General features: G+C 51.3%; 4 protein-coding genes across 4 annotated transcripts; 1 reads left to right on the top strand and 3 right to left on the bottom strand.

Annotated features, from left to right (window-relative positions):
- Positions 1-42: 42 nt before the first annotated feature.
- Positions 43-4,243, bottom strand: CLAFUR5_06509 (O-acetyltransferase PaAT-1; the record flags this gene model as incomplete). Its single annotated transcript, XM_047905657.1, has 3 exons — positions 43-2,234; positions 2,611-4,124; positions 4,176-4,243. The coding sequence occupies 3 exons, from the start codon at positions 4,241-4,243 to the stop codon at positions 43-45; spliced, it is 3,774 nt and encodes a 1,257-aa protein (XP_047762106.1).
- Positions 4,244-6,585: 2,342 nt separating this feature from the next.
- CLAFUR5_06508 (Vegetative incompatibility protein HET-E-1) lies at positions 6,586-7,209 on the bottom strand (the record flags this gene model as incomplete). Its single annotated transcript, XM_047905656.1, has 1 exon — positions 6,586-7,209. The coding sequence occupies one exon, from the start codon at positions 7,207-7,209 to the stop codon at positions 6,586-6,588; it is 624 nt and encodes a 207-aa protein (XP_047762107.1).
- A 3,062-nt stretch (positions 7,210-10,271) lies between these two features.
- CLAFUR5_06507 (uncharacterized protein) lies at positions 10,272-10,583 on the top strand (the record flags this gene model as incomplete). The annotated part of the gene is made up of 1 exon (XM_047905655.1): positions 10,272-10,583. One exon carries the CDS (start codon positions 10,272-10,274, stop codon positions 10,581-10,583), a length of 312 nt encoding a protein of 103 aa, XP_047761668.1.
- Positions 10,584-10,785: 202 nt separating this feature from the next.
- Positions 10,786-11,100, bottom strand: CLAFUR5_06506 (uncharacterized protein; the record flags this gene model as incomplete). Its single annotated transcript, XM_047905654.1, has 1 exon — positions 10,786-11,100. One exon carries the CDS (start codon positions 11,098-11,100, stop codon positions 10,786-10,788), a length of 315 nt encoding a protein of 104 aa, XP_047761680.1.
- Between the last annotated feature and the right edge of the window lie 2,024 nt (positions 11,101-13,124).

Genomic DNA, 13,124 nt, shown 5'->3' with positions numbered 1-13,124 from the left:
CATTGCGGCATCGTCATGCCACTGTCCGAAAAGAGCCCAGGTCTATACAATCTCAAATGTGTCTGAGGTCCAGCCATATCGGCTGTTCAGTCGATGCTTAAAAATCGGCAATATATGACCTTCAATGACAGCCCTTCCAGATTTGTGCGGACGATGGAAATTGATCGGTCGCCCGGAACCGATTGCCCCTGGAGGAATGAACGTAAAGATCGAGCCGGCTCTTGGTGTGACGGAAAAGGCTAGATCTGCGAGTGCTGCTTCAAAGTCCGACCACGCCACGAAGCCTTTCGCCTCGGATGTGGAGAAGATCGTATTGAAGACGGCAGCAGTGGAGGCCTTGACTCTCAGCTTCGGCGGCGGTGTCGCCGGAGTGGGCGGCTCCTTAGGGGGCGCCGTGATATCAAGCTCACGAGGTGTGCCCCGAGTCTTTGCCTTTATGTTTGTCGTCGGATGAATTATACCAGCTCCTGTCGACTGTGACAAAGTCGGGAAAGGGACATATGTTGTTGCCTGCTCAGCGGCTACAGCCTTGGCCTTCGCTTGAAGATATGACTCTTCCAGATCGGCAAGCGAATCTTCGGACAAATCATGGTACAATAGGCCCAGCTTCTCTCCAGTGGTATGAACGACGAAGTCATTGAGAGCTTGAAGCGCGGCCGTGGCGACACCCGGCTCAAGGATGTTGTACATTGGTATAACATGATCACCAAAGTCTGCCTGTGACTTCAGCCGGTTCAGCTCTTCAACGAGCTTGGCTGATCGGGAAACGAATCGCTGGGCCTGCTTGCCGGATGGATTGAGAGAGATCGTCGTCGACATAGCTTGTATGAAGCTAACAATGACGGCAAGGCCGCCGAGAGCTGTCATCTCATCCTCCAGGAGTCGTGCGTGATCTCCCGCGAACTTCGCGTTGTGGGCATCGAGCTTCTGAATCCACTCTACTGCTTGCTTAGGAGTGGTGTCTGGATGGCACAGCTGTAGGATGTAGTGGACTTGCGGATCGGAGACGGTGTAGTCAGATGGCCGGCCCTTGATGGCGATCTTTGGCACACCAAGGTCTTGCGTCGTGCTGATATGTCTGAATCGCTTCACGGTGAAGGCAGAAGGGGACGACATCTGACGCCTGAAGGCCTTCTGTGCTCGCCGGTACTCTAGATGACAGGCATTTGCCAACTCGTCTAAAATAAAAGGACGCTTGAATTTATCATCCAAGTCGTCGAGCTTCTGTAACAAGCGGAAGATATACTGCCAGTAGGCGATCGCTTGCACCGCACCAGTCACGGTATCGAACAATGCCATACTGATGTACTCGTCGGTCAGTGCCGGAAGGATGCGGCCTTTCTCATCAGGTACTAGTTCGGGTCGACTGTAGTACATGCTCTGAACAGCAGAATTGAGCACTTGAGGCTCGGTCCGGAGCACGTCGAGATACTCTTCGAGAGACAGCTTCTGTTCCAGTGCCTGCACAAGCACATCTGAGAGGGTCAACTTCAGAGGAGGTGGCTGAAGCCGCATTACAGACATGGCGTTCGTCAGCGTAGACGTGGTCGATCGTGTTTTGGAGGGTGGTTCCCTGATCCTAGTGCTTGATCCGAGCTCGAGCACCTCCTCGATAAGGTGATTGAAGTATTGGAAGAACAGGTTCTGTCGCAATAAGATGAGTTGACCAGTGGCGGCAGGGAAACAGATTCCAGAGTTGGCCAGCACTGGATTTTCTTGCAGAAAGTTCGCGTTGGGATCGGTGGACCTCATCGGCTTTCCATAGTTCTCGCCACTCAAGAAAATCATGAAATCGTCTCTGCCATCGTCCCCAGGACGGCCGCGGAAGCGATGTGTTTCCATTGACCACATGATGTAAGGGCCGTCACGCATGCCGACCTGATCAGTCAAATCCGTCTCTGCGCAGAATCTGAGCATGTCTAGGAAGTGCTCTGGGTCAGCCGTCATGTCTCGCAGATTGTACTCGGAGATGAAATGGAACAAATCGCCCATCGAAGGGTCACGAGAGTGTTTCAACACCATTCCATCGCCAGTAGCTTCCTTCATTGCCGTTTCGCGCTGCTTTGGGGTGAATCCGCGCCAAATGTCGTTGACCTGTGGACCAACATTGCGATATTTGCGGGCAAGGTCTCGCTGTAGACTGACCACAGTCTCGACAGTAGCACCGTACGTCAGCATGTCTTTCTTGTTATTTCGAGAAGCCATATTTGTGTTGTTCCGGCCGGCAAGAGCGACTTGGCAAGGTCAGCATGTACAGCAGGCGGAGAAGGAGAACTCGGTTGTTGTGGATGGCGAGATGTTAACAGCTCTGTTCGGCGTGCCCGGTTACAGCGGCTGCCGGAATGAACACGTATTCACATGCGGCATCGCTAAAGCATCGATTCGAGTGAATGAACGACTTCCATATCTACCTAGAGAGCACAAGACGAGCTGCTGTCCCTGACATTGCCAGCTTTAAGGCCATTGGTCTCGGCCTCAAGCGATCCATTCATCACCCTGCAGTACGGAGACTGTCCGTTCATACGCTCTATTCTATCCATGTTCGTGACGCGGACAGATGATCTATCATCTATCCCCTCCCGCTATCAGCCCTCACAAATACCAACCCACCACCCCCTCTATCCCCCCTCTCCCTACTCGCAACCTTCTCGATCCTCTTCGTCAACTTCACCAACGGCACATCCACGAACTTCCAAAACAAATGCGCCACCCCTATGCTCACTCCCAACATGATGACCCATCCAACGAGCAGACCAAAACACCACCTCGTAACCGTCTCATGGCCCAAAGCCGCGAAGATCTTCGGCTGTAGGGCGAAGCCCAGCGAGTGCAACAGTGGTCCATGCACCAGATAGAAGCCATAGCTCGTCTTGCCGAGATACTGCGGGAACGGCCAGTTCAAGATCTCTCGGACCGTTGGGATCGTTGTGACAGACCAGATGATGAAGATCGAGGCGAACGAATGCCAGAAGTGGTGGGGGTAGTTGTACATTGGTGGCGTCCAGCGGCGGAGGACGACAAACCCGGGAGTCACTTCTGCTTTGTCGTCCGGGAAAGAGAGGATATATAGGCCGAGAAGGAAGACGAACCATTTCGAGAGAATAGCAGAGTATCGTCGTGTGACCAGATATCGCTGTCTCCGCTGGGCGACTTCGAAAGTAGGAAATTTAGAAGGATGATCGAAATCTTTCTCATCGTCGACCGGATCAGCTGAGGGTGTCCGATCGCTCCTTGGCCACGTGAGATGAAAATCGGCAATCAGAGCTCCAGCAATGAACGTGGCAAGATGCCATTTGCCGGTGCAGAAGCAATACGACATAACGAGTGCAATCAGGCCAAAGCGCCACCGTTGCTTCAAGCCAAGCGACGCGAGCAGAATCATAAACAGTACCATAGAACCACGAAGTTCCACCGGGATCGTCCAGGTGTGCGGGTCGTAGTTTCCATAGTAGAATCTCCACTCCCAAAGATTTGACCAAGACCACCACATTTTCCGGAAGTCTTCCCATTGCTCCGCGAAAGTGTCGAAGCGTGGTGGGTGTTCTTCCCAGGCACCAGTGACCAATCCAGTACCTGCAAGCTGACGACCTTTATCGAAAGCTCCGAGGTACGTTGCGAAACAGACAAGCAACATGCTGAAGGAAGCTGGAATGAATAATCGCATCCAGCGACGAAGTGTCAGCGAGGCCAAACGTGTGATGCCATGCAGAGATAGATCACCTCGTGCTGAGGCGAGGAAGTTGTAGCTTAGAACGTAGCCTGAGATGGCGAAAAAGAGCGTGACCATTGCTCGACCGCGGACCAGAAGACATAGGAAAGGTAGTTGGTGAGGATATCGCCAATTGACGTCTTCTGTGTCGACAGCGTACCCGTGGGTGATCGTCTTTGTGTACGGATAGAGGAAGTGGAAGTTGAAGACAACTAGACACGCGAGGCCTCGCAGTCCATCGTACGCGGCCGTTTTCGAATCGGTTCGTGTCTTTGTGCCACTTGGTGTTGGAAATGATTGTATATTTGACGTGCGTCCCGGTCCCAATCGCTTATATTTCACAGTGTTGCCATGAAGGTAATCGCAAAGATGCCGCCAGAGCCTCGCCGGAACACTATCTTTGTGTTTCCTCATCCTGGGAAAAGATCAGTCTTCGCTTTCAACGATGTGTGTAGGTCGTACTAACGATGTATCTGTCACAGCGCATGGTTGCCACTCCTCGCCGCACATCGCGTACGGCGAAGAGGAATGCATGATCAACAAGCAAGGGAGCACGCGGTGCGATAAGGACAGGTGGTTGACAGCGAACTGACATCTAAAACATCGAGCCAGTCAATGCCATTGTATGAGACACTTCGTCACCCAAGAAACTGATCCCGACGCGTAGCCAAGCAGAGCCTCCGATGAAAAGCATTGTTGAGCTCCTATAGAGAGCACTTGGCTGACATGACACATTCCATAGATGTTGCTGGTGTGTACAAGGCGTTTCAGGAATGCTTGAGTCTTGGAGTCCGCGTCGTTGGGTGAAGACGGATCGTCTTCGTGGTCTTGCTTGGCTCTGGTTTGTTGGCCTCAAAGTTTGGATCGAGTGGTCATGCAGCTTTCGAATTCATGATTTGCGGAGGGATCATACGCAAATTCGTCCCAGTAGACATCACTTGCGTCGTCCATGGTATTTGCTGCTTTTTTGAATCGCCAAACTCCGGTGAACTGGTCGGTCGCAACAGCAGCCAAGCGTAATCCATCTGCTCGGGCAGTGCGCAGTGACAATATCGCCAAGGGTGATCTTTGAAGTGATGCGCAAGCAGCTTTGGGCGGTGTAACAGAGACACGATCTTGATTAGTACGGCATTACGGGCTGGCCGGTGCGTTTATGCTTATTTGCGCTCCATGTCGTGGTGTAGTGGTGCCCCAGGTTGTTCGGCGACCGATCGAAGCGAATTTCTCACGATCCTGGGGCTGGGTAGATTGGCAACTTCTCGTTCGACATCTTACAAAAGGACATCCGTTTAGTGAACAACAAGAATATCACGTTGGTTGTGCAACAAACAATTCGCGATGAAGAGGTCCACTGGACGTTAGTGATTGCGTAGCCTGCTGGTGAAATAATTCCTAGGCAAAGCTCGGCTGCCAATGGCTTGGGCAAGAGGTGGTGCTATCGATTTCCACGTCTTGCTGAAGTGTTCAGGCCACAGCTTGAACCGAGTAGGTGCTCGAGCTACGATAAGCTGGAGATGTTGTGACAGCTCTTTCCAGATCTGTTGATTGGGCGATGGACGCGGGCAAAAATGCTCTCCCTGGCATCCTGAGACGTTGTAGTGGGTGGTCTTGCGAGGGTTGCTGCTGACCATCAAAGTAGATGTGCGAAGTATAAACAAGCCATACTGCTCCTCGATATCGTGATCACGCATGACTTTACGCTGCCGTGCATCTTTCGCGCAACAGGCTCGTTCACGGTACAAGCGCTGCCTCAGGCTGGACGGAAACCTTCTGTAACGCACCTTATAGTGCAAGGCCGTGGGCTGAGACTCCAGACGGAGTACGACTGCAAATGATTGTTGCTGGCTTGCTCTCGGATGTCGAAGCCAAAAACATGAGTCTGGCAACCCTCTATCGATTTGACGTCAATTTGCTAAGCACACCGAATGGCACTCAGTCTAGCGCATCGAGCCGAGTGGTATCCATAGATCATATGAGGCGGGAAAAAGGTCCAAGACCGAGGATCGCGATTGTGCCAATAAGCCCATGTGGTCCTGGAGGTTACATGCTGGTAATACACCATGGAGGAACCCAATAGTGAATGTTAGATAGGTAGATGTGCCGCCCAGGCGCAGCAGTAAGCCGTAACATGCATCAATGTTGTAGTAGCCACCGATATTTGACCAGTCGCAGTTGCTGGCGAGCCAGCCAGCTACCCGAGCATGCCAAGCCCAGGTTCTCACGATCTGAAATGTCGTACTGGCTGGGCTGTTAGGCGGTAAAGTGAGGCGACGACAGACAATAGCTCTGTAGTCGTTCTCCACATGAGAGTAGAATCGTCCTGAGGGCTTTGCGATGTGTATAGTCCTCTCATCGACAGCTGCAAAGGAGGCGTGCTGTTGAGAGGCAAGGCGATCGACCAGGATACGAGTGAAGAAGTGTTCGCCCAGCCATAACAGATATATCCCCTCACGATTGAGTAAGATGATGTTCGCGTGATGTACATCTCCTGACAGCCTGCGGAGCCTCACTTGAATCTGCACGCCTATGTTCGTTATGCCATACGGTCCCAGCTGTCGCGAAGATTCCCTAGCCGCAATCCCGAAGCAGTCTGGACTATCAGCCAGCAGTCCATGAAGGGTGAAATGTCACGTCTCCGCCGAACGCGATCCCTACGACTTGTGCGATCGGTCCGAGGGGTCGTCCATGCAAACAGAGACACGTCGCCAGAACGCCTCATAATTTCTTCCTGTAGTCATAAGAGCTTCTCTTTGTACAGCAGAGGCATGGTAATGTCGAACAAAGCCCATCAGGTAGTAGGCAGCATCCTCGACCCGGGTGGTCTGCCGCTTTGCTGCCCAGAACATCCGACTTGCGACGCTCGCTTCATCAGTGGCTCAGATGCCTTCAAGAAAGTCATGCTCGATACCTGTGATGTCCGAGACCACGGCGGGCAAAGATGGAAATAGTCCGAAGTTGTCTTTCTCCCTGCCGATCAGCTCTGACCATTCCTGGTTCCAGAGACCACCAAGACAAGTCCACTCTGCCGAGAAGAAAATCAGAATGCGTGGAGCCAGCAGCTCTTGTAACGTCCAGCCTCGAGTGAACCATCTGGCCCCGGAGAGCACAGCCAGCGTGTTGGCATCGTCCAGTTTGCCGAAAGTGTCCAAAGACTTGCTAGCTACATCCTCCAGAAAGGCGTAGCATATACTTGCTACCTTGTACCACGCATACATGGAGTTGATGGCCTCCTGAAGCTCGGCACTGCTAGGCTTGTCGATACAGCACGTGTCGACCCAGATGTACTTGATATCATGCTCTTTTGCTTGACGGGCGGTGTACAGCAGCTTCCGGAAACCTTTTCGCTGACGAGCTGTGCCTTTCTCGATATCTTCGAACAGGACTTCGTCTGCGCCCCAGGTATGAGGGAGGATGGCATACTCCGGGACATGACCGAGGTATTCTTCCAGTCTTGGTTGGTGTTCGGTGGAGAGGACGGAGTCCACGTCGAGGAGACGCATACTGGCACAAGTGTGGTTTGATCCTAAGCCAGCAGATGCTACAATGTCAGTGAAAGGCTTACCGTGTACATGGCAGCTGGCCGTACATAGGCATCAGCAATGGACAGCCGCAGGTGCGTAGCACCAGATAACGTGCCGCGCATGCTGTCATGTATCGTGTTTCGCGAAGAAGCGCTCATGCCCGGCAGTACAATCCACACGCATCGCGGTGAGTATTCTAAGCGTCGACATCGCGCCACCGGTCGAGGGTGGGAACAAAGCCCGGGTCCTTGAGACGCGTGGTAGCGAATGTAGAAGTGGTCAAGTTCATGTTGTTTGGAAGGAAAGTGAAGCGAGTTCTCAGTCTCGAACCCGTCATCACCCTAGAGCACAAACCGTGTCAGACAGCATGGTCTGAGTCCTCGATCTTAGCGACAAACATTCATCAAACCTTGACACAAGGATAGGAGAGTGAGTTTCCAGCTATCGGCTCCGTCGCAAGCCGAGTAGATAGAAAGACATGTACGGTAGGTCGTTTCCTCTTCTTACTATGGTTGAGCGTAGCGACCGAGCGCTAGCCACACCGGAGTACGAGCTTGCGAGTACGTAGGTGAGGCGTCAGCGAGGGAGTGAAGCTCTATACCAGCCCTCAACTAGCCTTGGCGCCCGCTCTGATTGGTCAACTTTCAAGTTTTAGGGTCACGTGACCTACCGCACTGTGCCTGTTGGCGAACTCGCAAACATATACTCGTCGCTAACGCCTATGTCGTCGTATAATAAGCACTGTACGTCGGGTAGCGGTAGCGTGGATCGCACGCTACTTTGCAGTCTAGAAGGGTTGGTAGATAGCTCCACTCCGCTACGCTTACCTTTAGAGGTTCTTAACCGCTAACAGTAAGCGTGCGATCTACACTACCGCTACCCGACGTACAGTGCTTATTATACGACGACATAGGCGTTAGCGACGAGTATATGTTTGCGAGTTCGCCAACAGGCACAGTGCGGTAGGTCACGTGACCCTAAAACTTGAAAGTTGACCAATCAGAGCGGGCGCCAAGGCTAGTTGAGGGCTGGTATAGAGCTTCACTCCCTCGCTGACGCCTCACCTACGTACTCGCAAGCTCGTACTCCGGTGTGGCTAGCGCTCGGTCGCTACGCTTAACAAGACCGTGAAAGACGTGTGGGCGCTCGCGGTCCGACAACAGAGCATCACGAAAGTGACGCGTACGGGGCCTGAGCTGCTTGAGACGTGGGCTTTGCAATGGCAGTGGCACTGGACCATACAAGTCGCAATAGCTTGGAACCCGATCCTTCTTTGCAGTGACGTAAGATCAGTTCATACGGATGGGACTGTAAGACTGGTGAGCAATCATTCCCAAGTGACTTGCACATATGGAGTCGTATGCTGGAGAGGCGTCGACCAGTACATCGACAGCCTGACCGTTAGAGTATGAGCAGTAATCGGGTCGCAAGTAACAGTATCGATGCTTCCAATCGTCTCTCAGATATCCAAGAGCTCTTCCCAAGCATTGACGCACATCTAGTTCACCTCGTTCTACCGCCTGCATAGCTATACTATATCCCAGGCGAACTCCGGACGACCAGCATGATTCGTATATCGTACGCCCACAAATCCAGAGAGGCTTCCTCAACTGGAGCCCCCTGCCGTACACCGGGTTTCCTCCGCAGTGATCGATGCAATGGCGGCAGAACGCAGGCATTGTTTGGCAGCAAACAACCACCCTCGTGGCAGACTGCAGTAGCATCAATCGCCGACCAAGCCAATGTCGCTTCAACATCAAGACCCTCCGAGTACGACAAGCTAATCGTCAATCGCTGGGCTTCCTGGGCCGGTTCTGGGCGTCACAATGGCGTCTGTATTCCTGTGTTCTTCGAAATGCACTTCTGTGTCCTTTGGCTATGCAGCTTCCAGCAAGCAAGTCAAGTCAAGATTGGCCGCCTCATTCCACTCCATGATCTTCACCAGTCTCCTTGCACCACTGCCCATCCTTCCAAATCCCACCAACCCCATCGCCTCTCTCCCTACCACATCACTGATGCAATTCATCACCACGCTGCAAAAAGAAGATACCACGGACCACTGCCGGACAGGTGCAGCCGTCACCACTCATCACATTAACCCATCCTGCTTCGTATCCAATCTATCAGAGCTCCAATCGCACGCATGGCATCGAGATCGAGATGAAGTCGAGATAGAGTAAAGTCTTACTCAAAAGTGAGGCGTACCTGGCGTGCCAAGCCACGCAACCGCAGCATCGCAACGACGCCATGCGAAAATACCACCTGTAGATCTGGACACGGGCGTCGGGTCCGGCATTGCGTCGCGCTTACTGCATTTGTGGGTAAATTGATGCACCGCGCGGCTAAAAAGTAGCAAGAGGTTGTAGATCGCAAGAAGTCTTTGGTGGATGTCACCGAGCTGAGAGTACTCGGCAAGTAGCGTGTGTTTTGACTTCTGTATATGCGCGCGCTGAGCGTGACCGCTATGGGCCGTCAGCGGTCGTCGCTAAGGTGCGTTCCCGTTCGGTATCTGCATATGACCGCATGGCCATAGTAGTGCATAGGACCCATCGCGATTGTGCTCGGACCCATACTGTACTGCAGCAATTCGAGCGACGGTAACCAGCCTCACTTTAACATGGTCCACTGCTGATATGGCGCCGTGATTAAGGAAGTCCAGGTATGTCTTCATGCCCTGTGCTTTTGACCGGCCTGTGGTTGGTTGTAGACTTTTCTGCTGCCGCGGGACAAGAGCTAAGCTGGCGGTGTGTGACGTGGAGTCTTTCGTGTGTGCAGGCGCCTGTACGTTGACACGTTGTATCGTGTACCCAATCCATCTGACCTTCAGCCTGTCTGATCGTCGCATCGTATGCCATTGAGGACATGGGAAAGCGTACGCCGTCGAGATGTCGTCTTGTATGTAGTCCTATTCATGCTGGGATACCCCTGCCCCAAGCGATGGGTCCTTGTAGCGCCCCGATAGACCCGCTCCACACTCGTGATAGGCGACGGCCGTATCCTTGCATCGCTTGTCGTAGTCAATTACTGGTCGCCCAATAGACATGGTATGCCTTGTTGTCCTAGGCATCTCGCCAGAACAGTGGGGCATTGAAGACCATGACCTCTCGCGTAATGCCACATTGCGTAGTCTCCTCCTCCAAGATCAACTGTGCCTAAAGACCAGAGTGGGATGGTGGATTTTCCGAGCTGCCGCTGGGAGTGTCGAGCCGATGAGGACAGTCATGGACCACGACTACGCCACGTTGCAGAGCCAGTTTCAGAAGGGCCCCTTGCCTGAAACGATTCCGGTTACGGAGTGCAGCAGGGGATGTCGTCTTGTTCTGCCGAAGGGTCATCGGCATATCGATGAGTGAGGTGGTACGACATCCCGAAAGGGTAGAGCGATTCCAATGTGAAGGTTCCAGGTGATGACCACAATTGCCTGAGTGAAGTGTTGGCCGTACCGGCAGTGACGGTCTGTCGTCCCTTCGTTACCATCATGAACCCGCGGTCGAACGTAACGTCGATGATCCTGCTCCAGTTGTCGACGAGTAGGACGCCGTTCCCTCGTAACGATCATGAAGCGGTCGTGGAACGCGATGATGATGAACTCGCTCCAGGTGTCGACGAGGAGGACGGTTCCCAGACCGGTGGTGGTCTCCAGTAGCATCCATCATGAAAGGTCACGAAGCCATTCATATAGTCTTTCACGGCCGTCTCTCTTTCAAACGCAACCCAGTACCACTCTTCAGCGATGGCTTGTTGTTGTTCGCGAGTAAATCCTTTCCTCTGCAGGACCGGGTAGTGCTGCTGTTCGCTTCGTGGATATATGTATCCCTCCAGGTAGTGTAGAATGCACGGAAAGCACAAACATAGCGAAGGCTTGTCCATGGTCCTGTCTATGTCGACAACAGAAGTGAGTGTCGAGAGTCCTGACAAGAGGCCAAAGGTGTCCGGACAAGGCCTGGCTATTAAGCTCTGATCTGCCATGCAGGTCGCAGAAAAGAGGTACCCGTCTCTGCTGGCCTGAGCTCGCGTGATGCCCGTGCAATGCGACATGATATTGCTTACCCGACCTGCCTTGCATGACAAGGGTTGGATCCGAGAGAAGGGGTGTCGAAAGCAGAGTGCAGCTTGGACAGGTCTTTGCACAGGATTTTAGCAGAGAATGCCATAAAGTTACCGAGTGCGTGGTGAGCTGTCTCGCAAGTGTGTTGACGTTGACGTGTGCAACTCAATAATGAGATTAGGTTCAGACTCATGTGCAGGCCATTTGTTAGAGTTGGCAGAGAACGTGCCCACCGTCCGCTCCCGTTGACCAGTTCTGCTGACGGGCTCGGGCAGCGCCACGGAAGCGGCGGGTGCACAGGAGGTCGCGTCAGTACAGTAGTTGCCTCCACCAACAACATGAATGCGAACCGTGTGGCCTCCCCTTGCTTGAAACCAACCAGCGGGGTGGGTCATGCTCATCTCATCATGCTGAGACTGATTAGTGACCTTTAGCAATCTCTTCGAGGTGTCGTATCCACTTCCATGTTGCCGCCGTACTAGGCTATATCGAGTTGAGGTGATATTACTGTCGTCCGTGCTTACCTAAGCACTTTAGTTATCTTGTTTCTAAGCATGTTATATCTACTAAAATCGGCTAGAGTATTATTACCTTAGCTACTACTGTAATATAGTATTAATATTCGAGGTATAGTAAGCTACTACTAGTACTATAGATATTGTTAATTAGGCTCTCCGGACTACCGCGGAGGATAGCACTACTATTACTACTACTACTTCTATAGTAGTCGTAGTAGTAACTTAGACGTTAACTTAATTAGAGACTTAGACAATAAATATAAAGTTTAGCCTAGTATTAGATTAAAGCGGAAGAGATATACTATTACTAATAAGTTAGTACTATTATCTAAGAGCTATTACAATAGGACTCTATAGTTTAGCTTAGCTAATCTTACGAGCGATAAGTATATAAATAACCTTCGCTTTTATAAGTAAGATATCGTACGTCTTATACGGCTACTTTATATTAATAAGATATAGCTATAGCCTAAGTATAAGGGAGCTATTCTTAATATAGAGCAAATAACAAAGTTATTAGATAGGCTATCTAAGAGGAGCACGAGGTACGGAAAGTTAATATATAAGCCGAGGTATACGGGCCGGCCCGTACTAAGTTACGTAACCGACTACTATTTACTAGACGTTTGCCTAGGCCCGTAACACTACTCCCCCTCTAAAAAATCGGCCTATCCTTAGTACTATTCTTCCTTACGATATAGGCCTATATTAAGGTCGTAACGTCCTCTAGATTATCTACTTTATTATCTATCGCTTTATTATCTATTACTTTGTCTTCTATAACGTCGTCTTCGTCGTTAGTTATTAAGTCGTCTATCGCTACGCTCTTACGATTTACTATACTATTATTATCCTTACTATATCGGATACCGAGAGAGTCGTAGCGATTTACGAAGTCTATAAAGGCCTCCGTTATAGGCGCTATTATATAAGTATCTAAAGAGCTATAGGACCTAATACTATTCGAAGATAGCGGTACCGTTAAGGTTATAGAGTCATAGGAAGCTTCCTATTCGTATTAACGTATATTGCTCGTATTCCTACTATTAGTCGCTTTTCTCGGGGCCGTACTATACGGGTCTTTATCTAAAGCTACTATTGCTATTAGACTAATATAGTTATCTGCCTTATATAGAAGAGCTATAGGCGCTATTTCTACCTAAAGGTAGTGCCTACCTATAGTTACTACTTTAGCTATAACTAATACTAACGCGGAGGGGTTCGCTTTATTCGCTACCTATCCTTCTAGTACTATAAAGCCGGTAGGTATTAGTTTCCTTAGGCTATTATAGTAGAAGTCTATAATAGAGGCGGCGGCTATCTCTATT

This window comes from Fulvia fulva, chromosome 5, assembly GCF_020509005.1.
Source record: "Fulvia fulva chromosome 5, complete sequence".
In the NCBI taxonomy this organism is placed as follows: domain Eukaryota; kingdom Fungi; phylum Ascomycota; class Dothideomycetes; order Mycosphaerellales; family Mycosphaerellaceae; genus Fulvia; species Fulvia fulva.
The sequence above is the reverse complement of the archived record's forward strand: the minus strand, read 5'-3'. Positions and strand labels throughout refer to the sequence as shown.